The following is a 26,490-nucleotide window of genomic DNA, read 5'->3' as shown; positions in this document are numbered from 1 at the left end:
AGATGCCTGTTGCTCTTTCCTGACTTGACCTCAGCCGCAGGTGGGTAGGGCACTGCAATTTAAAATTTTCTACTGTCCACATTGAATAAAAACAGACAGAATCAATTAATTTAATAATATATTTTGTTTAACATAATATATCCAAAAGAGTATCATTTTAACCTGTTTCTAGCCACAATTTATGCACTTAAAAGCCACGTGTGCCCAGTAGCTATCATATTGGGTAATGTTACATCCCAAGTCCACTCCCAATTCACACAACAAACACAGACACATGCACACTCAAATACTTAATAGAATCCTAAATCCTGTACCATCCAGGTATTATTTTTTCAGCAACCTCAGCGTGAATTCTTAACCTTTCCAGAGGAGATAGGATTCAATGATTCACCAAGTTGTGAAATCAGCTATTTAAAGGAGAAATGCTATGCATTAATCATAGTATTGCATCCAGTGTTGAAGGGACATTTTTTTTTGTCAGAGATTCTACATTACTCTGAATGTCTTTGTCTCCAAAGTGCTGAATAACCAGCCCTAAATTTTCAACCCATGTTTTAAAATGTGAGGAAATAACTTCTCCTTGTTGGAAATGAGAAATGTAATATTTTCTGAAACTGTTTGGCCTCATTTGACTAAGATTGTGCAAGAGACTGGGAAAGTCCAGAGATCTCCCTTGGAGAGGGAAGGAAGAGATTCCTCATAAACAAAACTCAGAAGAGGTTTATCAAGGCCTAACATAACAAGTTTTTTTTCTATGAAAGGAATAAACCTTTATGTTCATTTACATGAATGAACAAAGACAGTCTCTTATTTTATTTTACTTTAATTAGAAAGGTAATATTATCTTCTGTAAATTTTTCAGTTTTTAAACTTTATAATCTTTTTCCATTTCATTTATTTGTTTCCATTAGTTTTTAAATATATATTTTTTTATAAATGTCTTTCTAAAAAGTATGCTAAAAATGTAAGCTCTGGAGATGCAGCAAATGGTATGTCTTTAAGGCTACCAAACTGTCTTAACATTTATTTCTGTAGATAAAGTACAGACACATACTCTCCTTTCCTACTCCAGAAGATTCTGCCAATGTGAAGAAGTTCAGGGTCTTGGGATAGTCCCTGGTCAGAGGGTATGTTTTGTCATTGAAAGTCTCCTGTTTCCAGGTCATTTACAGGTTTGGTGTACTCTTGAATTTAATAAATGTCATCTCCTAATGACCATTATATGTCTATATATAGATACAGTATTTACAGATAAAACTGAAAATTAAACTATCTTATGTCTAATAGTAAAATTAGCATGAAACTGAATCATTTCATTACAGTGTAATATAGTGTAGCCTGCTATTCAAAAGGAGTACCCATGGGCCTGACAACACAGCAAAAAGAAATAAGAAAATTAGCAGATTAGATAAAAACTTTAATATCTGAGTTTTATCAGTTACCTAATGAAATACTCAAGAAACCCCTTAAACTGAAACAAAACTAAAGATACTGATATTAGATAAGACAAGTCCTTCTCCCTTGGCAAGTAGGAATTTGAGTAATTATCTCTCTGACTAAATAACAGTGCTTGGCACATAGTATGTACATATACTGCTAACTAATTGAAACAAATAGCTTAGATTCTTCCTATCCCCCACTCCATTTCCTCAGTATCTCGTTAAGAAACCTCTGAATTATATCCATGCCCAAAAGGCCTGGCTAGGGCTTTTACATATTCTAATAGCCCCACTCACCAAGCTTCCTGGTCTTCTGGGCCAGTATACTCTAGGTGTCCTGAGATTCCTCTGGATGTTCCATGTACAGTAGAACTCAGGGGCCTACTGGATACTTCATGAAACTGTCTATACCTGCCTCCTGCCTGACACAGACTCTACTGATGGGATAGGTTATTTCAGTTTAAGGCTTATTCTGGCTCCTGGGGTTGCTAAAATCATTTTGAAGTTCCCCTTATTTCAATTCTGATCCCCATTTGTTGAATTATCTCTGATCTTGTTTTTATTTATTTTATTTATTCTATTTGATTCGATTCCTTTATGGCTTATTTTAGGATATTGAATATAGTTCCCTGCGCTATACAGTAGGGCCTTGTTGTTTATCCATTATATATGTAATAGTGTGCATCTGCTAACCCCAAACTCCCAATCTATCCCTTCCCCACAGCCCTCCCCCTTGGCAACCACAAGTTTGTTCTCTTATTTTGTTTTTAAATCCAAATTGTTTTTATCCCATCCCAGGTTTAAAAGAAAGTAATAAACCTGCACAAGGACCAACTTAAATGTTAATGATAACATAGCCTAGGCCACAATCTTGTATATCTATTAGACTAGCGTGTACTTCCTGCTGGTGGGAGTGTCCCTTGTCCATAGAGAAGAGATTATTGAAAAAACTTATTTGCTATAATGAGGTCTCTACAGTTATGTTGCATTTTGTTTATTATTGCTTATTATTATTGATAAACTCTAGTATTCAGGCTGGAATTTTAGGTTAAACTCTATACCAAATTGAGTCCATCACTGGTGAGCTTGGATCTGAGGATATTTAGACTCTATTAATATTCATAATTCAATTAAAGTGAAGTTTTGAAAGATGTTAACATATCAGACAGCTTATATTGAATAAGTATTCTCCTGATCATATTTTATAACTCACAGAAATGAATAAGCACAGTAAACATTTAAATATTATAAGCTAAAGAATAATTCTGATAACTAATATTTATTACATGCATGTTCTTCATTTGCCTATTCATTCTATATTCATTACATGCCTGCTATGTCTCTGGCACTCTGCTAAGAGCTATTATTCATTGGTGAAGAAAACAGTTGTGATCTGGATTAAGGAATTCAGTGGATTATAGTTCTGTCTAATGAGATAGACAAGGGGTAGAAGTGTAATAGATTTGATGCGGAGAATAAAGTGTTTCATTTTATATATCTTAGCTTTGTGAAGCCAGTGGATCATTCAAGTGGAAATGTTGAATATGCAGCTAAAGCTAAATATATCTGGAGTTCAGAGGAGAGTTCCAGATGGGAGCTAAAATATTAGGAATTGTCAATCTGTGCCTGCCATTATGTTCCTAGCTTTACAAAGCCTGTGATGAAGTATCTGAAATTGTTCCCATTTCACAGATGCTCATACTGATGCTTAGGGAGGTTAAGAAATTTGAATGAAGTCACATAGTGTCCAAAGTGACAGAAACCTTAGTTCAACTCCAGGTATCCCTTACTAGAAAGTATCTGCAATTAGCTATCTCTATGATCAACCTAAACACAAGGACTCAACTTCTAAGCTAATTGGAAATTAGATGCCCTCCCACAAATGACAAACTGGCCTCTAAAAGGACAATGATAGGTTTAGTGAAAATTATACTTTAGTAATAGGAGGATGGGAAACTTAGAGGACAGTGGAGCAGCCTTGGAGCCAAGTAGATCTGAAAAATTTAAGATATCCCTTGAAAATAATTTCAGTCTTACCTTTTATACTGGTGGAATTTTTGTCTATGTTTAGGAAGGTTTGAACAAAGATTTGACCTGCCTCATGACGTTTCTTTCGTATAGAGTCCACCAAGACCCGTGCCTTGTCTTCAAGCTTGGCATCATAAAGTTTTTTCTTCTCCTCTTCCTCCAATTTCAGGACATTTTTTCCCACTAAGTCATCCAAAACACCAGTAATGAGTTCTTTGCCCACAGATTCCAAAATCTTAAGTGGGTTTTTGTTGCGTGTGTCTTCTGTCAGAAATACAAAGCTTCCTTTTACTTGATCTTGTCTCAATAAAAAATTCAGAATTGAAAATAATCTGATGACTGATCTTTCAATATGGTAGATCAATATGACGCCAGGTTAATATATTACTGTCTGGGATAATTAGAATTTTTGTGGGTGATTAAGGAAGTCAAATTAATAAGTATTTTATTGTTATACCACAGGTATTATTGGAATGGATAGTGCATGGGCAGGCAGGGTATCTCATCAATACTTAATTAAATGTATAAAGACAGTTATAAAGTTCATCTAGATATAAAGATAGTCTTGACACAAAATGACATATTCTAAAAAAAAAAAAAAATGCACCAAGAGATTGAATGAGAACTTCGCCCCAGAAGCACCAGCCTCATTGTTCATGTTATCTTTTTTTTTTTTTTTTTTTTTTTTTTTCGGTACGCGAGCCTCTCACTGTGTGGCCTCTCCCATTGTGGAACACAGGCTCCAGACACGCAGGCACAGCTGCCATGGCTCACGGGCCGAGCCGCTCTGCGACATGTGGGATCTTCCCGGACCAGGGCACGAACCCGTGTGCCCTGAATCGGCAGGCGGACTCTCAACTACTGCGCCACCAGGGAAGCCCTATTCATGTTATCTTGAAGTATTCTTTCAATAAATGTTTATTGGGCAACTATTATGAGAAAGAAACATGGACATTACAAAGCATGAATAAAAAGTTACCCAATATCAGTTCATTTAATAACAGCTAACATCTATTATGCATTTAGGATTAAAAAATAAATACATTTAAAGCAATATACAATATTATTATTATTTAAAAGTCTCTGTACTAAATACTTTATAAATATTAATATGATGGACCCTCACAATAATCCAATGAGATGGTTAATATTTTCCCTATTTTACAGATCATTTAAATAAAATGCCCAGATCACACAAATTAGGATTCAAATTCTGTTCTTACACCATATTCTATAAAGTTAAACATAACACAGCTTCAGTAATAATAGTTGATATTCATTGAGGCCCCATTGGTCTCAAGTGCTTCATATGAATCTTATAAGTTAAAGTTAATAAAAATTCCATGTAACATATATATTAATATTTCTATTATATAGTAAAGGAAACAGACACAGAGAAGTTAGTTAAATATTTGATCCAAATTGTGTGAATAGTACACCGTGTTTAGTAAGAGGGTAGGAAGGGATTCAAACTCAGGGGTTCAGAATTGAGTCCCCACTCAAATCATCAGACTACTTTACATGATACTTGGTAAAGAGTTACTTAAGAGAATAGAAAGTGATTCAGGGACTCAGAAAAGACTGAGTAAATTTCTGCAGATGAGGTCACAAAATGCTTCTTCTTAGAAAAGGTGGCAGAAACACTGGTCTTACACTAGAGTATACACATGTCACAACAGAGAGATTGAAGAATTATGAACAACATGCAGGTTAATCTATGAAATGTTTACTCAGACTGAATTCTGGGTTTCTATTTTATTTATTTCTGCCTTCAACAAGGTTGAGTGTTGACTGAATAAGTGGTACTGGGAGAAATATGGTAAACAATAAAACCAAAGAGTTTTTACTTTACATCCTCTTATTATCTACACATTCTCATGTCTCCAGTTATTAGCTTTAAATAATAACTAAATTGTCTCTAAATTTATAGATTTAGCACAAAGGTGGATCCCAAAATTGAGGCTCATATATTCATCCCTTCTCTGTATCCCACAAACTCATTACACTCAACTTTTAAAACGTGAACTGCTCATTTTTCATCACCTGCTTCATTCCCTATGTGTACTAGTTAATGGTATCTTACAGTCAAGTGCACCAAATCAGTAAAAGCTGGTGATACTGAAACTCTTCTGCTTTGTTTATATCTTATTTTCCATCTCACTTCAAACTGTATTGATTTTATCTGCTAAATGTTTACAGAATCTGACTACTTCTCCCTTTCTAACTGTTTGATACTCTAGTTCAGGCCAACATCCTTTCTTGTTTAATTACTCTAAGAATCTGATAAATCTACTCTTGTCCCCTTCTAATCTGTTTTTCTCAATGAAGCAAAGTCAGTGTTCTAAAAATCTAGACATAACCATGAAATGTCTCAACTTAATCTAATCTATATCTTCTCATTCAGCCTCATCCTCTGCTACTATACCCACCTTGCTCATTACATATTAAACACTTTGCCTTTCTTTCAGGTTCTACGAAGCCTTTACTTAGGGATCCTTATGTGTACAGTTTCTCACACCCAACATTCCTTTCTATTTCTCAACTGCTTCCTGGTCTCAGATGACACGGCATTTTCTTTAGGCAATTCTCCCTGGTGCTTAAGACTAGACTGAGTGTCAGAGCATTATGCTCCCAGAGAAACTTGTTTCTCCCAAGCTAGCATTTTTTTCCTTATAGCTGTTAACTAGTTAACAATGGCAATCAAACTCATTAGTTTATGTTTATTGAGTCACTTTATGTGTTTTGTCTACTGCTTTTCAGTTTATTATATCTATTATTTAATGATGTCCTGATTCCAGTTCAATAACAAGTAAGGTCATCCTGCCTAGTTAAAGAGGCAGCCATGAGTGTGAATTTAACATACTACTCCCCAGTCAAATGCTGTATGAGCATCATGAAGAAGATAAGAAAACAGTCAGTTCTTATGAAAGAAATAAAGAAACACAATAGCAAGAAAGTATGAGTGGGGGGAATGCAAGTGAATGTTTGTTAATGAAGCTGAAATCATGCTTTAGAGAGATTAATGGTAAAGTGAATAAATATATTTTGAAAGGTAGGAAAATCTGTCTGACAAGTTCAGACATGTTTTAAAAGGCAATACAGAGCCATTGTATGTTCCTGAGTAAGAAAATTGCATTTGTAAATACCTAGAAGGTAAAAACTGAAAGATAAGGATCTGATCATCTTTCCTATCATTGCTAATCTGCAGACGAACCTAGTCCAGCTAAATAAGAATCATTTGTAGATCTTTAAAAGATTATAAATGCTTACCGTCTATCCATGGTTGAGTAATTCGGGGTTATGAAGGGGAAAATAATCTAAATTTGTTAATGTCTACAGATTATTTAGATTTGTTGTAAGGTTTAGAAACCACTGATGTAGTTGAACCTCTTCTTTTTCAAATGAAGAAAATGAAGCAAAAGAAGTGATATACACACTTATATGTATAAAATGGATAACTAATAAGAACATGCTACATAAAAAAATAAATTAGGGCCTCCCTGGTGGCGCAGTGGTGGAGAGTCCGCCTGCCGATGCAGGGGATACGGGTTCGTGCCCCGGTCTGGGAGGATCCCATATGCCGCGGAGCGGCTGGGCCCGTGAGCCATGGCCGCTGGGCCTGCGCGTCCGGAGCCTGTGCTCCGCAACGGGAGAGGCCACAACAGTGAGAGGCCCGCATACCGCAAAAAGAAAAAAAAAAAAAAATAAAATAAATAAATAAATAAATAAATAAATAAATAAATTAAATAAAATTCTAAATTCAAAAAGAAGTGATATGATATACCTGAATACTAGCTGTATAAATAGCCAATGATTCCATCTCTTATGCTTTCTGTGTGTAAGGTATGTGACCTGAAAGCAGTATGCAGTATGGATAGGAGGGTTAAATCCTGGAGAAAGGGAGACCAGTTAAAAACTGTGATAGCAATCCAAGAAATACTGTGCTAGAGTAGTTAGCACCACAGCTAGAAAGGGGGGGGGGGGAAATGTAGTTACTTTATAAAGACAAAGAGCATAATTCAGTATAGGATATAGTAAGGGGGGTGGGAATTCAAAGACTCACTTATCTGATTACGGGGACAATTTTATGGAACCAAGAGGAATCTGAGAAGATTTCAGAGTGCATTTAGGAATTTGCAGAGTTTTCTCACACATAAATAACTTACTTTATTTGTCTTTATCCACCCTTCACTTTGATTACCAGGAACTGCAAAAACGGAAATAACTTCTTCCTGGCTCTGAGATAATCTGGACACCATACTCTCCTTCAGCGTCTCTGAGGCAGTGTCCCCCAGTTCAAGTTACACAGAGCTAATAAGGAGAATTTACCTTGCACAGGATTGGCTCACATCCTTTTTGTATATTTCTTCCTGTCACAAAGCAATTAATAAGTGTTTTCTAAGACCCAAGTTCCTGACCCTCAGCGAGGAAAGGACCCTTACTCACCAGCCATATGTAACAACCGTAGTCCCTTCTTGATGCCTTGAGAAGAGCACAGCCTTGAAAATGAAAGTTACTGGACACTTCCTCCATTCAGGGGGCGGGGACTCCTAATCATAGATTGGGAAAACTGCTGCTCAGAACTTCTGCGTTCACTGTCAGGAAGTCCCCTGTAGTCAGCAAATGGATTTCCCAATCCTTTGGGAGGAATTTTTTCTTCCTTTTGGAAGCAAAAAATTGAATTGACAAAATATTTTCCAGCCTATGTTGGAACCTCTGACTGTTTTTTTCCCTCCTTTTCTTTTTCTTTCCTCATTGCTCCACACCTTTCTCTCTGTCCTTCTACTTCTTATCTCTCAGTATTTCTCCTTTGCTCAGCTACAAGTGCAAATCAAGAAGAAGTTAAAACTAACAGGTTCCCTTTCATTTCTTGATAAGGATTACCCAAATGACTTTAGTTTCCTGTTTTAACTGTGCTGATCATGGCGGTATTATCCCCTCTCCATCTCCCTATCATCTTACACTTTTATTGGAAATAAGCTCTGAACCCTTGTCTCCATTCGTTTCATGATTTTCTTTAACTGCCTAAGCTTCCCTTAACATTTAATTTTTACTGAGGGTAACTATTCACCTCCCCTTTTTGTTATATTCTGAACAAAGACTGACCATAGAAGCAGTCTCAGGCTATAGTAGAATGATTGTGTGATAGTACAAAATATATATATCCAGAAGAATTGTTAGTGAAAGGAAAAAAAAAAGACTATGAAATGCTCAACTTGAAGGTCTTGAAAAGGTCAGAAATTCTAGATCCATCCATGTTGCTGTAAATCATACTAAGTGAAGTAAGTCAGACAAGAAAGAAATACCATATGGTATCACTTATATGTGAAATTGAAAAAAAATGGTACAAATGAACTTATTTACAAAACAGAAATAGTCACAGAAGTAGTAAACAAACTTATGGTTACCAAAGGTGAAGGGGGTTGGGAGGGATAAATTAGGAGATTGAGATTAACATATACACACTACTATAGATAAAATAGATAACTATTAAGGACCTACTGAATAGCACAGGGGACCCTAGCCAATATTCTGTAATAACCTAAATGGGAAAATATCTAAAAAAGAGTGGATATATGTATATGTACACCTGATTCTCTTTGCTGTACCCCTGACACTAACACAACATCGTAAATCAACTATGCTCCAAAATATATATATATATATATATATACTCCAATTAAAAAAAAAAAAAGAAGGTGTATTTTTGACAAGTCCAAAAAATAAATTTAAAAAAAAGGACAGAAATTCACCTTCACTGTTAAAGGGTTAGGATTAGAAAAGGCTCATATTTGCAAGTACAATAGTAGTTTTTCCAGTTCTTCCTAAGTCTAACCTTGCTAAGTGAAAATTTCACCCCAAACTCATTATCTGTGCACCACACAGGGACATTGTTTTGCATACAAGTCACCCTAGCATTTATTCATAAAGTGTCATGTACTGTCTGCTGATTGTTTTATGTTTGTTGACTGTCCCATCTTATCAATGAGACTGTAAACTACTATGTACCTAGAGTTGAATCAAATTACTTTGTATATTGAAGAATCATTGTATCCCTGGGATAAATCTCACTTGATCATGGTGTATGATCCTTTTAATGTGTTGTTAGATTCTGTTTGCTAGTATTTTGTTGAGGACTTTTGCATCTATGTTCATCAGTGATATTGGTCTGTAATTTTCTTTTTAGTGTGATATCTTTGTCTGGTTTTGGTATCAGGGTGATAGTGGCCTTGTAGAATGAGTTTGGCAGTGTTCCTTCCTCTGCAATTTTTTTGGAAAAGTTTGAGAAGGATGGGTGTCAGCTCTTCTCCAAATGTTTGATAGAATTTACCTGTGAATCCATCTGGTCCTGGACTTTTGTTTCTTGGAAGGTTTTTAATTGCAGTTTCAATTTCATTACTTGTAATCAGTCTCTTTATATTTTCTGTTTCTTCCTGGCTCAGTCTCAGAAGGTTGTACCTTTCTAAGAATTTGTCCATTTCTTCCAGGTTGTCCATTTTATTGACTTACGGTTGCTTGTAGTGGTCTCTTATGATCCTTTGTATTTCTGCAGTGTCAGTTGTAATTTCTCCTCTTTCATTTCTAATTTTATTGATTTGAGCCCTCTCCCTTATTTTTTTTCTTGATGAGTCTGGCTAAAGGTTTATCAATTTTCTTTATCTTTTCAAAGAACCAGCTTTTAGTTTCATTGATATTTTCTATTGTGTTCTTAGTTTCTATTTCATTTATTTCTGCTCTGATTTTTATGAGTTCTTTCTTTCTACTAACTTTGGGTTTTGTTTGTTCTTCTTCTTCTAGTTGCTTCAGGTGTAAAGATAGTTTGTTTATTTTGATTTTTCTTGTTCTCTGAAGTAAGATTATATTGCTATAAACTTCCCTGTTAGAAATGCTTTTGTCACATCCAATAGGTTTTGGGTGGGTATGCTTTCATTTTAATTTGTCTCTAGGTACTTTTTGATTTGATTTCCTCTTTGATTTCTTCATTGATCCTTTGATTGATTAGTAGCATATTGTTTACCCTCCTTGTGTTTTGTTTATTAAAGTTTTTTTCTTGTACTGGATTCCTAAGTTCCTTGTGTTTTGGTCATAAAAGATGCTTGATATGCTTTTAATTTCCTTAAATATACTGAGGCTCACTCTGCGGCCCAGCATGTGATCAGTCCTGGAGAACATTCCATGTGCCTTTCAGAAGAATGTGTATTCTGTTGCTTTTGGATGGAATGTCTTATAAATATCAATTAAGCCTATCTGCTCTATGGTGTAATTTAAAGTTTTTCCTTCCTTATTTATTTTCTGTCTGCATGATCTATCCATTGGTGTAAGTCACATGTTAGAGACCCCCACTAGTATTGTGTTACTGTAGATTTCCCCTTTAATGGCATTTAGCATTTGCCTTGTGTATTGAGGTGTTCCTATGTTGGGTGCATAAATATTTATAATTGTTATGTCTTCTTCTTGGATTGATCCTTTGATCATTATGTAGTGTCCTTCCCTGTCTCTTATAACAGTTTTTATTTTAAAGTCTAGTTTATTTGATTTGAGTATTGCTACTCCAGGTTTATTTTGATTTCTATTTGCATGGAAAATATTTTTTCATCCCCTCAGTTTCAGTCTGTATGTGTCTCTGGGTCCAAAGTGAGATTCTTTTTTTTTTTTTTTTTTTTTTTGTGGTATGCAGGCCTCTCACTGTTGTGGCCTCTCTCATTGTGGAGCACAAACTCCGGACATGCAGGCTCAGTGGCCATGGCTCACAGGCCCAGCTGCTCTGCAGCATGTGGGATCTTCCTAGACTGGGGCACGAATCTGTGTCCCCTGAATCAGCAGGCGGGCTCTCAACCTCTGCGCCACCAGGGAAGCCCCAAAGTGGGATTCTTGTACACAGCATATAAATGGGTCTTATTTTGGTATCCATTCATCCAGTATGTGCCTTTTGGTTGGAGCATTTAATCCATTTACATTTAAGGTATTATCGATATGTATGTTCCGATTGCCTTTTGTTTTTTGCTTTGGGGTTTTTGTTTCTGTAGGTCTTTTTCTTCTTCTTCTCTTGTGTTTCCAGCCTAGAGAAGTTTCTTTAGCATTTGTTTTAAAGCTGGTTTGGTGGTGCTGAATATTCTTAGCTTCTGCTTATCTGTAAAACTTTTGATTTCTCTGTCAACTCTGAGTGACAGCCTTGCTGGGTAGAGTATTTTTGGTTGTATGTTTTCTGTTTCATCACTTTAAGTATATCCTGCCACTTCCTTCTGGACTGTAGAGTTTCTGCTGAAAAATCAGCTGATAACCTTATTGGGATTCCTTTATATGTTATTTTTTTGTTTGTTTTTCCCTTGTTTCTTTAAATATATTTTTCTTTGAATTTTATTTTTGTTATTTTGATTAATGTGTGTCTCAGCATGTTTCTCTTTGGGTTTATCCTGCATGGGACTCTGCACTTCCTGAACTTCGTTGGATATTTCCTTTCCCATATTAGGGAAGAATTCTACTCTAATCTTTTAAAATATTTTCTCAGACTGTTTCTTTTTCTCTTCTTCTTCTGGGACCAGTATAATTTGAATGTCGGTGCATTTAGTGTTGGTGTAGATGACTCTGAGACTCTGAGACTGTGCTTATTGCTTTCCATTCTTTTTTTTTTCTTTATTCTGTGTCTTGGCATTTATTTCCATTGTATGTTCCAGCTCACTTATTCATTCTTCTGTCTCAAATCAATCAATGTGATACACCATATTGACAAAATAAAGAAGAAAAATCATACAATCATCTTAATAGATGCAGAAAAAACTTTTGACAGAATCCAACACCCATAATAAAAACTCTCCAGAAAGTGGGCATAGAGGGAACCTACCTTAACATAATAAAGGTCATATACAACAAACCCATAGCAAAAATCATTCTCAATGGTGAAACACTGAAAGCATTTCCTCTAAGATCAGGAAAAAGACAAGGATGTCCTATCTCACCACTCTTATTCAAGATAATTTTGGAAGTCCTAGCCATGGCAATCACAGAAGAAAAATAAATAAAAGGAATCCAAATTGGAAAAGAAGTAAAACTGTCACTGTTTACAGATGACATGACATTATTCATAGAAAATCCTAAAGATGCCACCAGAAAACTACTAGAGCTAATCAATGAATTTAGAAAAGTTTCAGGACACAAAATTAATACACAGAAATATCTTGCATTCCTATACACTAACAATGAAAAATCAGAAAGAGAAGGTAAGGAAACAATCTCATTTACCATTGCAACAAAAACAATAAAATACTCAGGAATAAAGCTGACTAAGGAAGTAAAAGACCAGTATGCAGAAAACTATAAGACATTGATGAAAGAAATCAAAGATGACACAAACAGATGGAGAGATATACTATGTTCTTGGATTGGAAGAATCAATATTGTGAAAATGACTATACTACCCCAAACAACCTACAGATTCAATGCAATCCCTATCAAACCACCAATGACATTTTTCACAGAATTAGAATAAAAAAATTCACAATTTATATGGAATCACGAAGATCCTGAATAGCCAAAGCAATGTTGAGAAAGTAAAAGAGAGCTGGAGGAATGAGGTTCCCTGTCTTCAAACTGTATTACAAATTTACAGTAATCAAGAGAGTATGGCACTGACAGAGAAACAGAAATACAGATCAGAGTAACAGGATAGAAAACCCAGAGACAAACCCACACACCTATGGCCACCTACTCCACAACAAAGTAGGCAAGAATATATAATAGAGAAAAGAGTCTCTTCAATAAGTGGTGCCTGGAAAACTGGACAGCTACATGTAAAAGGATGAACTTAGAATATTCCCTAACACCATACACAAAAATAAACTCAAAATGGATTAAAGACCTACATGTAAGATGGGAAACTATAAAACTCTTAGAGGAAAACATAGGAAGAACACTCTTTGACATAAATCACAGCAAGATCATTTTTGACTCACTTCCTAGAGTAATGAAAATAAAAACACACAGGAAAACAACAAATGGGACCTAATAAAACTTAAAGCTTTTGCACAGCAAAGAAAACCATAAATGAGACAAAAAGACAACCCTCAGAATAGGAGAAAATATTTGTAAACAAAGCAACTGACAAGGGATTAATCTTCAAAATATACAAACAGCTCCTGCAGCTCAATATCCAAAAGAGCAAATGAAAAGATGCTCAACATCACTAATTATTAGAGAAATTTAGATCAAAACTACAATGAGATATCACCTCACACTTGTCAGAATGGCCATCATCAAAAAATCTACAAACAATAAATGATGGCGGAGGTGTGGAAAAAAGGGAACCCTCTTACACTGTTGATGGGAATGTAAATTGATGCAGCCACTTTGGAGAAAAGTATGGAGGCTCATTAAAAAACCAAAAAAAATATAACTACCATATGACCCAGTAGTCCCACTACTGAGCATATACCATGAGAAACCCGTAATTTAAAAAGACACCTGCATCCCAGTGTTCACTGAAGCACTATTTACAGTAGCCAGGACATGGAAGCAACCTAAATGTCCATCGGCACATGAATGGATAAAGAAGATGTGGTACATATACATAATGGCATATCACTCAGTCATAAATAGGAACAGAATTGGGTCATTTTTAGAGATGTGGATGTACCTAGAGACTGTCATGAAGAGTGAAGTAAGTCAGAAAGAGAAAAACAAATATCATATATTAATGCATATATGTGGAATCTAGAAAAGTGGTACAGATGAACCTATTTGCAGGTCAGGAATAAGGATGCAGACATAGAGAATGGACATGTGGACATGGTGAGGGAAGGGGGCGTGAGATGAATTTGGAGATTAAGATTGATGTACATGTACTGCCATGTGCAAAACAGATAGCTAGTGGAAACCTGCTGTACAGTGCAGGGAGCTCCTGCACTGTGTGACCTAGATGGGTGGGAAGGGGGTGGGGGGTAGGAGGTAGATCCAAGAGGGAGGAAATATATGTATACATATAGCTGATTCACTTCTTTGTACAGCAGAACCTAACACAACATTGTAAACTGACTATACCCAAATAAAAAAAGAAAAAAAAATACTTTGTATTCCTGAAATTCCTTAAGGAAGGGTTAGAATTATGTAAACAGTAGTCGTGACTTTTTCATCCCAAATTCTGGGATTTGGGATGTTTCTTATCATATTACCTTCTCTGAATCTCTTGTTGAGCTCTAAATTCTTTGAAGTCAGGTACCTACTGTAATTTTTTCTGTATTCCTAAAGAAGAAAGTCTAGCAAATCGTTTCTAGAAGGAAATAATGGAGTTAGCCAGTTCAGTTCTTATGAAGTCTAAAGACTCCAAAGCCATTACTTGCTCCAAATTCCATCCCCTGCCTTCTAAGAGTGGTGGAAAAAAAAAAAAAAAAAGACAGCCTTTCATTTTTATTTCAGATTTATTGGAATGTTTAAAGAAATGTCTCTTTTCTGCTGACAGGATCCCAAAGCATGTATAGAGTGGCAGAACTCCTGGCTTCCTAAAGAAAAGGAAGAGGAAATAAAAGAAAAAAAATGAATCCTGCTAAAAGAAATTCAAGTTATAGAATCACTCCACCAAGGGGTCACACAGACTCATAAGAGGGAAGAGCCCATGTTATGTCTAAATATTGCCCTGCTGAGGTAAAGGGGAGGAACATCTAAAACTGAGCTTTCATCATCTCTGGCCACCTCTCAATCTATTTCAGCTAACCTTGAGAAAGGGCCATCTATCTCTGAAGAACTTTGAGAGGAGTGCAATGTGCTCTGCACTAAACAACAGAAAAACATCCTTTTCATTATCCTCTGTTTATTATATTAGACCTTGAGATCTTGACCAGGATGTAGTTCAGCACTCTTCCTCCAACCTCACCCCACCCCTACTGCACACACACATCTGTCCCTACAACTTACTTTTTTAATATCCTGGAAAGAGGTAGAAACATCTTGTCAAAGTCACTCTTTCAGCGGTGGGCATCTGTGCCTTACCATCTGGCAGCTCAAATGAAAATCGAACCTAAAAGTAAAAGAAGGTCTGTAGAATTTTTTTTTTTTCTGAGTAGAAGGATTTTCACTTATGCTGGAAAAATTGCAAAAAGTATAGCAAAATAAGTGATAAAAACAAAAAAGATTGTGCCTCTGTACAGATCAGCAATATATATATATCTAAGGATGGAATGACCAAGCTTTTAAAATCTACTGAATCTAATAGATATGGACACAAGCAAATTAAAGTCCACTCATTTGTTTATTCAGAAAAGAGGGGAGTTCAAATAATTGATTGTCTTCTAGGGGGTTTCTAGGTCATAAAACTTGGAACTGGCTTCCAGGTTGGCTGACTCACCAAAGACCCTCAAAACTCATTTGAAATGCAGAACAGTTTTTAGTAGAAAAACATGTCCAGAGCTGCTCCCTAGGTTTCCAATTAGAACAAACAGGTAAGTAGAGTGTAAGAAGTATCTAGAACCTACCTTTCGGAAAATTTCTTCCAGGTCACAAAACCAGGCATATTCTTGCAAATTTTCAATGAGTTTAATAATAAAAAGAGAACCCAATACGGGATGTCGCCAAGAAACATTATCTGTGAAGAAAACACATTCCAAATTTCATGCAAGGTCTTGCCTGGCCACAAAAATGGAGTCCCAGGATTTCTCTTCCAGCTGAGGCAGGCTGTTGAGTTTATGTTGTTTCCTACAGACTGTATGTCATTTTTAAGTGAATATATTCATCATTTTGTGTGTATATTTTCACTGATACTTGACAATAGTTAAAGTCATGTGAAGTATGCTATATAAGTACAGATGTTAGGGCAGCACAGTCTCTGAGTTCAAGGAAACACAAGTCTAGTAGACAAGGAGAGAAAGGCATAATGAGGTGGAGGGGAGTGACTGGGTTTTGAGAAAGAAATACCTGAGTATGGATCCCAGGAGTACTATTTAGTGACTTGATAGTTAATTATATGTTCTGAAAGGCAATGGCTTTGACAGCAATGGGTAGGGTAATAATTTCTGCCACAAAGATATATTTTCATATTAGATGTAATGTATCACAAGGATCTGGGAGAATATAGGATATGTAATACCCAGTCTATACAAGGTAATCATATTAATAATATTTCAGTTTATCTACTTTATAGTTTAATTAAAATCAAATAATACTGACCATAAGGTATTTAGACAAAGAAAACATTAACTAAATATGAAAATGGTACCAACAGAAAAGAAATACATACCTAGAAAAAAATTTAAGAGGGAAATATCATATTCTATTGGAGGACAAAACAGTCTTATGGAAAAGACATTGAAAAATAATAATTATACAAAATAGTAGGAACATAGATGTTATAAGCCATTTCAAAATTATGCAAAGGAATATATAAGAAAAGTATCAATAGCTGTGCCTTTAACATGGATATATGCTTTAAAAACCTTTTTGCCAATAAACATGGTAATAAAATGTAAAATAGTAATGGATTAATATCCTATCTAAAACTACAACAGTCTTACAAAGCTGGTTCCAGTTAAAGGAAGTAGGTGGGAGAGAGTTGCAGTCTGGTATCCCTGTAAGTTCTTTGTGAAATTAGGTAGGGGACTGTCACTTTTCTTCAGAAGAGCACTACGTACAATGTAATTGGGATTAATACCAGAGAATGTGAAGCTAGGTTTACTTGTGGAAACTGAAGACAACTGAACTGGAGTTTCTATGAATCATCTGGAAAGGAGGGTAAAGAAAGTGAATGAAAAGGAGACAGAAATCACCCAGATGGATGACAAGAAGACAAGGGGCTACAAAGCCTATAATTGCCAGAGGTAAGTCTCTTGTGGAAGGCTGGGATCAAAGGACTTTTAAAAAATAGTTATGTCTAATATTAAGTCTGCTAAATATACACAAACTGTAAATGTGTGGAGGTTTTGCCTAGTTTCATTGTTTTCAATTGTTGAAAAAAATTGATTTCTACATCAAGATATAGTCAACACAAGAAGTGAGAGAGTGGCATGGCCATATATACACTACCAAATGTAGAATAGATAGCTAGTGGGAAGCAGCCACATGGCACAGGGAGATAAACTCGGTACTTTGTTTCCACCTAGAAGTGTGGGATAGGGAGGGTGGGAGGGACACGCAAGATGGAGGAGATATGGGGATATATGTACACGTACAGCTGATTCACTTTGTTATAAAGCAGAAACTAACACACCATTGTAAAGAAATTATACTCCAATAAAGATTTTTAAAAAAAGTTATGATCAACACAATGCAAAAAGCAGGCTATCTCTGGAGAGATGGCACCATCTTATAGAAAATAATCTGGAAATTAAACTATTTGATCAGAGGCAAGTCTTTAAGGTTGGAAGTAATCAAGAGAATGTCAATGTCCAAGAAATTCCAAAACATAGTGGATGACTTTTATTTAAGCCTTTATATGGAAAGTAACTCAAGGTAAAACCTTGAATTAAGTTACACCATAAAAACATCTTTAATAGTAGCCATCATTTAATGTGTACTTTACTCTGTCATGCTCAATATTTCATATTTATTATCTCATTTAATCCTTACAACAATGATATTTGTATTTGCATATATTAGTGAGGAATTCAAAGAAAGCCCAGAGAAGCTACATACAGAGTACTAAATGACAGAGTGAAAATATAATTGGCAGTACTCTTAATCTAAAACCTCTAGGTTTTAGAGGTTTAGAATCATTCAGGTTGTTTCTGTTTCATAAACTCCATATTTCTGGTTGAAACAACTTTAACTTAGGGACTCAATATGCTTTGTCTGCTTTTCTCCTTCTCCCTACCCCCTTTATAAATACTACAGTTTTATAATATTGTCTAGGCAAATTGAACTGCTGAGTGATCCCAACATGTAGAACTTTTTGTATGTGGAGTCAGATTCTAATTTACTTCAGTGTAGATATGTTTCTATTTATTTCTCACAGTCCAGGAAAATATTTTGCACCATGGGAGTTTACTAGTTACTAATTTAGTAAAAATATATGTATATTTATTTGGTCTCCATGGATAAGGGGAATTGAAGGTGTCACTGAGAGGAAGGCTTGAGTTAGTCCTCAAGAGTCTCATGAAAAGTTCAACACAGATATCCACACTCTAAAGGATGGTTGTGAGTTTCTGCATTGGTAATGCCCACAAACGTGTCTTACACAGATATCCATTACCTGGTGTCGAAGAGCAGAAAGCAATAAAATCCTTCTCTATGTGGGCTTTCTTAATGGCATCATCCTCAAAATCTTCTGGAGCCAATAAGGAACAGTTTCCAGAAGCTTCTACTGAATCTTTTAGCCATACCATCCCATGGTTCTCTGGAAAGACAAGATTTGGTCTCTTGTTACTATCAATAGTCAAGAGAACTTTCTCCCCTAAACATCTGTACAACCATATTTACTAATCTATTTGTCATTAGCTTTAATTCACATGCAGATCCACACATACATTTCAAAAACTATCTTTTCAACAACTCTTATCTTAAGAGGCTTATCTTATCTCTCCTAGCCCTCAAATGAATATATCCCATCCAAGTATCCCAACCAAGTATCAGTTTTAAGATTAAAAGTGATACCTCAGTTGAAAATGGATCAAATATCTTCCAACCAGTCATACAATTCATAGAAGCTACAATCTTGTTTGTAATGTCAAAGAACATCTACTGTCACCAAAAAAGATTGTAGCCTTTTTTGAGTAGACTCAAAGGAACTGAAAAATACTGGATACATACAGATGATGAAATCAAAACTTCAGCGTCTGTGTTCTAACAGACATCAGCACTCACCACCACGGCAGGCCTGGATAATGATCACCTTGGGTTTGTCTTTCAAACTTGGACAATTCCAGGTGTTCAAAATTTGAAAGATGGTGTTGACTTTTAATACATCTGGGACTTCTTCAGAGTATTTCTTCCCACAAACTCCAGTCCGGATTCCATGAGACATGAGAACCAGAAAAGTACTATCAGAGGTCCGGTGCTCTGGGCGAGCAGCAAATGCCTTCAGCTCTACAGTCATATCCTGAAAGAGACATACCACTGATTTTGAACTATGTGATTGGTTATCATGGCACCTTGGAATCCAATAAAGAGACATTAAGGAATTCCTGGATGATATGAAAATCAATGAAATACAAAAAGAAAATTTAAGTTTCAATTCACAGAAAGGTGAAGAAAGTGTTATGGGATGCCATTCAGGGATTTCTAGTAGAATGTAAGGGCTGTTTATTTATTTATTTATTTATTTATTTATTTATTTATTCATTTGGCTGTGGACATTACTGAATTAATAGAACACTTCCCAGTTAAAAGTTTTACCAGACCCTTGCTAAAAGACTCTAGGTTAGAAGCATGAAGTACCCTACAAGAACAAATTTAGATTTTAGACTGTCAAGAGTTTAAGTTTCTGGTTCTACAACCAATCTTTCTAATATTATTTAGGAATATAAAGGGCATGACCATTGTCTCTACATTATGACAGACTTTACCGAAGCAGTGAGATTTTCTTTCACATCCACACTGTACCCCAGACCTTCTAGTAGCATCTTCATGTTTCTGATATCAACATCAGCTCCATCTCTCCTGGGAAGATTTTCAAACTCTGTGTTGCAGATAATGAGGGCAATACGTGTGCGGATTGACCTTTCCATTATTGGGTAAATCTGTAAGAAATGTAGGTTGGATGAACAGTCTTGTTCTCTCTAATTAAATATTCATCTTGAATGTATAAGACAGCTTCTCTTCCCTTAGTCCTACCTAGAAACCTAATCTCTTGAAACATAGATAAAAACAGGGAGGGAGAATGAGTCCTACCATAGGAGTGGAATGAAATTTGCAAATGCCCAGATGGCAGCTGAGCACTTGATTTAATTACTTTTGAGAGGTAGGGCTGTGTGAGATGAACTGGCTTGGAGTCATAATGACTCAATTTTAAAATGTATTCCTTGACTTACTGGTTTAGCCAAAATAGTTAACAATCCATGTCTCAGCTTCCTGATCTCTAAAATGGGCTATTTTGAGGGTTCAAGGTGTTATTACTTGCAACTTCCTTAGAACAGTGTCTGATTCATATTAAGCATTAAATAGATACTATTGTTGTTATTATTATAATTATTTACTCAGGGGATTGGACCAAACTTGGAAATCTCTACATAAACCTGGGAAATAGGAATCCTTTATGTAAGGGAAGAGCAGAATGGTTTTCCAGAACCTCTCAAGGAAATTAGCTCTAAGGCAGAACACTGCAGTTTAGAATGGTCTTCCATGTATATTTCACCCGGATCCTTATGTTCTGAACACAGCACCTCTGCTGACTTTTCTTTCCATATCCTTTGGGCTATTTCTAGGGGGCAAAGCTTGAGGTTCCCTCCTGGCCCTGAAGATGCACGCTCAACTGGGTTGTCCTGCATTGCCTGAGGAGCTGCAAGAGACAAGAAACATTATGAATAATGGCATTCCTGACTGTCCCATTTGCTGCTCCTCCTAGAATCATCTGTGTGTGAAGCCATGGAGGAGGAAATTAATCTTTAAGAAGACAATCCTGGGCTAGTCCTTAGCATCATTAAATGCACCTCTGCTAAAGAAATATATTCCAAGCCAGAGATTTCCAGTGGTGTGATACAGTTATCACATCCCTTCATGTCTTAGAATCAGCATTTCACAAATCTTTTTCATTAAAATAATTGAAAGGAAGTTTTTTAAGGCCATGCATGATAAAATTCTCAGAAAACAATATGTTAGATATAATAGTTAAGATATAAATCTATTTCAAATAATTGAAAGATTAGGATAGTGGAGGTAGACCTTAATGAATCTATTTCAATGATGTTTTTTTAAAAAATATGTTTATGTATCTATTTATTTAGTTATTTATTTGCTTAACAGGCATGATAGTAGACATTAGAGATTTGAAGGAAAGAAAGAAAGAAAGAAAGAGAGAAAAAAAATAAGAAAGAAAGAAAGTGAACTTTTGTCCTAAACTTTAAGATCTCTCTACTGTGCGTACATATAGTGAGAAGGAGAAGATATTGAATACATGAACTAGAATGAATATGAAATAGAATGATAAATACTAAAATCAAGGTGTACTCTTAGAGAGATTTATAGCACTAAACATTGATTGCACAAATATATGAGGAATAGTTTTCACAGTAGTTCATTTGAAAAAAGCCTTGGGGGTTTCTTTGATCACAAGTTCAACACCATCCAATAATGTGATGTATTTTCTAAAGAAATTAACATAATCTTTGTTTCAAAATAGAAATGTTTTCTTGATATTTGGAAGATCCTTTAGAAACTAAACTATTCAAGCAAGAAACATATTCAATTTGAAGGGGAATTTGAAGAAACTATTGTAAATTCAGGTAAGCCAAGGTAGCATGAAGTGTGTTGACTGTGGAGAAAGTAAGAGATAATTAGAATGGATATATCCGAGAAAACTATAGAAATCATTATTATGTGGAAGAAATGTATTCCTTCATAAAGGAGTCTGAAGAACAGTAGAAAATATTAAAGATAAATATTTGGATTTTATTAGAACTAATTTTTCTTATGGCATTTGGTTATATAGTGAGTGACCCATCCCATGAAATAGCTAAGAAAATATGCACCCTTAATTGCTTCACTAGGGTAATTTCTAAACTTGGTGAAATATTTGCTTCTGTGGCCTCTAAATTTCTTCCAAATTAAAGGTATTTTTATTTTAAGAGAAAAAGGTCACTTTGTGATGAAATCTGTCTACAACTGTGGATGAAATACTGTTCCAGGACAAGTAAAGCAGTGATTATTTGGTAAGCAAGAGGCTGGATTCAGACAAATATAAGGTTTGCTAATAAGAAATCTAATGCATATTGACCTTGATTCAATAAAGCTGAGACCACCATTTTCAGGGTAGAGAAATGAAATATTTTTAAGAACTTCTTTGTGATTTGGGACCTAGGTATTTCTTGTGCTACCTTCGATATTGTGTAGAATGAAAAGATTTTCATTTAAGTTTTGTGGCAGAGACTAGCTAGCTGTTCAACAAGACAATTTATTCTTTATTCCTGGACACATATCTGATCTATACTGCTAACCAATCCAGTGACTTGGTGTGACAATATAACTAAGTTCTAGACAATGGGATGCAAGCTGAAATACTGTGTGATTCATCCAGGTCAAACCTAGCAAAATCTCTCACAAATGATCCCACATACTCTTTCCAATGTCATTAACTTGACTGTTGTTACCACACTTATTCTGACATCATATGTTGCAGATATCAGAGCCATATGATGGAAGAGGCCTAGGTATCTTAATTAGCACCTGGAAGAAAGCTGCCTTCTGATGAAAAATGCCCATTTTAGAATTTTCGTGATTTGGGAAAAACATTTCTATTATATCTGAGCCATTATAAAAATATGTCTGTGTTATAACATTCCATATCATCTTAACTGATACAGGTATGTGTAGTGTCGTTTCCATCCCTAAATTTATGGCTGGCTTTACTTTGATGGTGGAGCTTCTTAAATGCCTATTCACTCACTATTCATATATTAATGTAAGTTCAATAAAAGCAAGACCCTTTCTTGTTTCATTCATTACTCTCTAAATAGTTTATAGAATACGGTCTGTAACACAGTTGGCATGTGCTAAATATTTTCTAATGGCATAGCAAATAGTAGTGATTCTGCCCACATTATTTAGTGAAATAGTCTTAACAAATATATGTTCATACACATTACAGGTCAACTTCTATTAGATGTTATCTATAAATAAATCAGATATGTTCAATTTCCTCATTAAACTTAAAGTTCTGTGAGGGAAAAGGATGTATTTACCAAAAAAAATGCAAGAAAAATATATTGAGAGTTATGACTGGAGAATTCTGGAACACTGTAACAATGGGGGCTCTGAAATCTAGTTGTAGAAGTAGAAATGCAGAGACAGATCTGAATTTGAGAGAGAAATCAATAAAATCTGGCTGCTGCTTGAATGTAGGAAGTGAGGAAGAAGAAAGTGTCTACGATAATTTCAGGTTTCTGGTTTGAATAACTGGGTGATGGTGTCACCATTAATCAAGATAGAGGAAAGTGGAAGGGAAGCAAGGTGGGGGAAGGATGGCAAGCTATCTCTGGGCCCATGTAGAGTAAATGTGTCTGCAGGAGATATGAGTGCATATGTTCAGTAGACACTTAGTGAAGTGTGGCACTCAAGTGGTTAGTCAGGATTTGAGATACAGATTCAGGATTTGTTGGTATAAACATGATAGTGAAGCTGTAGGAACAGCTCCTACTAAAGCAGAATAGATTAAGAAGAGAAAAGGATATAGAATAAATCTGTGAGAATTACTCATATCCCCCCTTACCCTGGATTCATCCCATTAATCTGTAGTTAATGTCAGGGAAGGTGGGGTTCAAAGAATGTCATTGCTTTGAAAATACCATTACCTGGGAAAGGAGGAACCACCGCTTGGGATTCTTGTGTATTAAAATAATTTCCAGATTGTGAACCTGAGGAAAGATGAAGGACATTAAAATAGTCAGTCTGTGAAGATTCTTACCCCAATGTGTTAGACACACAGCCTCTGTAATCTGCATTTGCCTTACTCACTCAAATCTATTAATATCTTCTCTGGCGTCACTATACATTGTGATTGTCAATTTCAAGGACAGGAATTGAGATTAAATTTATTTAAGGTTTTATAAAGATCTCAATGTAGCAACACCCACCTGAGAAACTTATTCCAGAAACTTAATAATTGGCATGAGCCAACAACTGAAAAATACTGCAAGTTTTTCTCTCATAGTACCTATTGAAGACAAGATTTCCATAGGCAAAATATGGTTCATGTCTCTGTTGTGAATGGAGGAGAGCCCATAGGACATCTCACAAAACTTCAAGTCCGAGGAAGAAGGCTGCAGTTTGTCCCGTATTTCCCATGTAGACTGCTGGACTAAATTAACCATCAATAAATTCAAGAACATTTTCTGGAGGAGGCCTTGCTATCGCAGTATTGTGTCTGCTAAGAATTTTTTTAGATCTCTTCCTTTACAGTACATTTAAATATTACATCCAATTATCATATACTAGCACCCTGAAACAACTGGCAAATAGATGAGGAGGAAAAAAGTGATGACAACCCTGACAGAGGGGGCATCATCTGACAACTAGGGAGGCAGACTCCAGGAATTAGCGTTATCGCGAGTTGTATAAGTGCCTCTATGGTTCAAGAACTATGAGTTGAAAGAAACATGACAAGGAAGAAGACACTTTGGCTATTATACAAATATTCTAGAACATTATTGTCATTGATTGATTGTCTTTATTTCTTAAGGCAGGGGTTAATGTAAATGATGTATCAAAAACAAAACAAAACAAAACAAAAAAATTGAACACAAAAAAACATTTGCTGTGTCACTCAGAGGGGCACAGGCTTCTCTCAATCCCTAGGAAAAAAATGGCTTCTTGCTTTCAAATAACATCTTCTTCCCCTGAATGACTTCCAGAAGCACAAAAGAAACCAGTAACTGTAAGTCCATCAGAGCTCCTTTTTTTTTTTTTTTTTTTTTTTTTTTATGGAGGAACTAGAGAACCACAGAAGTGGCAGCTCAGATGGCTGAAACTGTATTGGGCCCTCAGGAGACTAGAGTAGGGGAGCTGGGCTTCCCAGAATGGTCCCCAGCAGAGTACCATGCTAGTGCACAATCTTATTCAAAAGAAAATGCAAGGGGGCAAGTTAAAGAGTCTGCTTAAAATCCTTACTTTTCTGTAAAAGTTGAATTTATTCTCTGAGTGTTCCACTATCCCTGAAATATATTTTATTCCACCTGGAGAGCAAAATTTTGGAGAGAAGTTAGACAAAGTATTTGATTACAGACCTTAAACCTTTGTGTCTGATGACTACATAAGTTCCTAGGGACCTCTAGGCTTTAACTATTTTAACTAACTAGATACATCAATAGTGCCTTGCTAGGAGGAATAGAGGATACAGCATGGAGCTTTTCAAGACTGTTCTCATGACCTTCAACAAATGAGCTACAACATACTCAGGATAGGAAATGAGCTTTAATCAAAAGAAGGCAACTAAGGGCTTCCCTGGTGGAGCACTGGTTGAGAGTCCACCTGCTGATGCAGGGGACACAGGTTTGTGCCCTGGTCCGGGAAGATCCCACATGCCACGGAGTGGCTGGGCCCGTGAGCCATGGCCACTGAGCCTGCGTGTCTGGAGCCTGTGCTCTGCAACGGGAGAGGCCACAGCAGTGAGAGGCCCACGTACTGAAGAAAAAAAAAAAAAAAAGAAGGCCATTAAGACCAAAACAACAGGAACAAAGAAGAAAAGAGACAGAGGGGATGCAAAATGACCACTGATATAGAAATGGGGCCCTGAAGCCAGAGGTAGGGAAGTTGTTTGCAAACTAACATGACCAATGAAGAAATCAGATGTTAGGCATAAAGAAACATGGTCTACATGAACTTCAGTCTGAATTATTGACCCTTACCTGAGGAGAGCCCCAGTGTTCCTGCAAGGAAGGAGTCATCTTCACTAATATGACTGATGCAAATTTGGCATGCCTGGGGCCCTTTCCGAATAACAGAGTCTATCAAAGCTCGGGCCTTATCCATAACTGTAGCATTTTCATCTCTTACTTTCTCCATCTCCTCCTGGTTCAGCACTCTTTTCTCTAATAGTTCATCCAGCAAGCCATTTATTGTACCCATGCCCACTGAATGGACAAACAGCTTTCTCTTCTCCTTCAGGACCTTGTCTGTTGGAAACATAAGGATGCCTCAAGTCACAGAAACAGCCTCATTTTCCTTTCATCTCAGCAACGGAGAATAGCCTCCTTTAGATTTAATCAATAAAATGTCCCTCCCCACACAGTGTGGTAATCCTGAGGACACCCACATCTCTTATTCTTCCCTCAGTATTACCCATATATGCTCACTGAGTGGCCTGAAGACTGATATTTACTACCTCCAAGTTAGTACCTGAAAACCAGGGGTCATCATAACATGCCTCATGTTTATTCAACTGTGCATAATAAAATAA

The 26,490-nt window shown here is 36.1% G+C and overlaps 1 protein-coding gene across 1 annotated transcript in view; it reads right to left on the bottom strand.

Moving 5' to 3' along the window:
- The window catches only part of LOC308620746 (uncharacterized protein), a gene marked incomplete at its 5' end in the record, with an annotated part of 36,400 nt that extends 10,181 nt beyond the window's left edge, over positions 1–26,219 (bottom strand). Inside the window, 11 exons of the mRNA XM_081240663.1 lie at positions 3,477–3,728; positions 7,914–7,966; positions 15,172–15,229; positions 15,381–15,474; positions 15,929–16,038; positions 18,637–18,780; positions 19,248–19,482; positions 19,949–20,122; positions 20,765–20,880; positions 23,888–23,950; positions 25,940–26,219. Coding sequence (XP_081096789.1) covers positions 3,477–3,728; positions 7,914–7,966; positions 15,172–15,229; positions 15,381–15,474; positions 15,929–16,038; positions 18,637–18,780; positions 19,248–19,482; positions 19,949–20,122; positions 20,765–20,880; positions 23,888–23,950; positions 25,940–26,219 — 1,579 coding nt within the window. The remainder of the gene's footprint in view (positions 1–3,476; positions 3,729–7,913; positions 7,967–15,171; positions 15,230–15,380; positions 15,475–15,928; positions 16,039–18,636; positions 18,781–19,247; positions 19,483–19,948; positions 20,123–20,764; positions 20,881–23,887; positions 23,951–25,939) is intronic.
- Positions 26,220–26,490: the final 271 nt, after the last annotated feature.

This window comes from Mesoplodon bidens (assembly GCF_964165515.1).
Source record: "Mesoplodon bidens genome assembly, chromosome: 7".
NCBI classification, from domain to species: Eukaryota; Metazoa; Chordata; class Mammalia; order Artiodactyla; family Ziphiidae; genus Mesoplodon; species Mesoplodon bidens.
The sequence above is the reverse complement of the archived record's forward strand: the minus strand, read 5'-3'. Positions and strand labels throughout refer to the sequence as shown.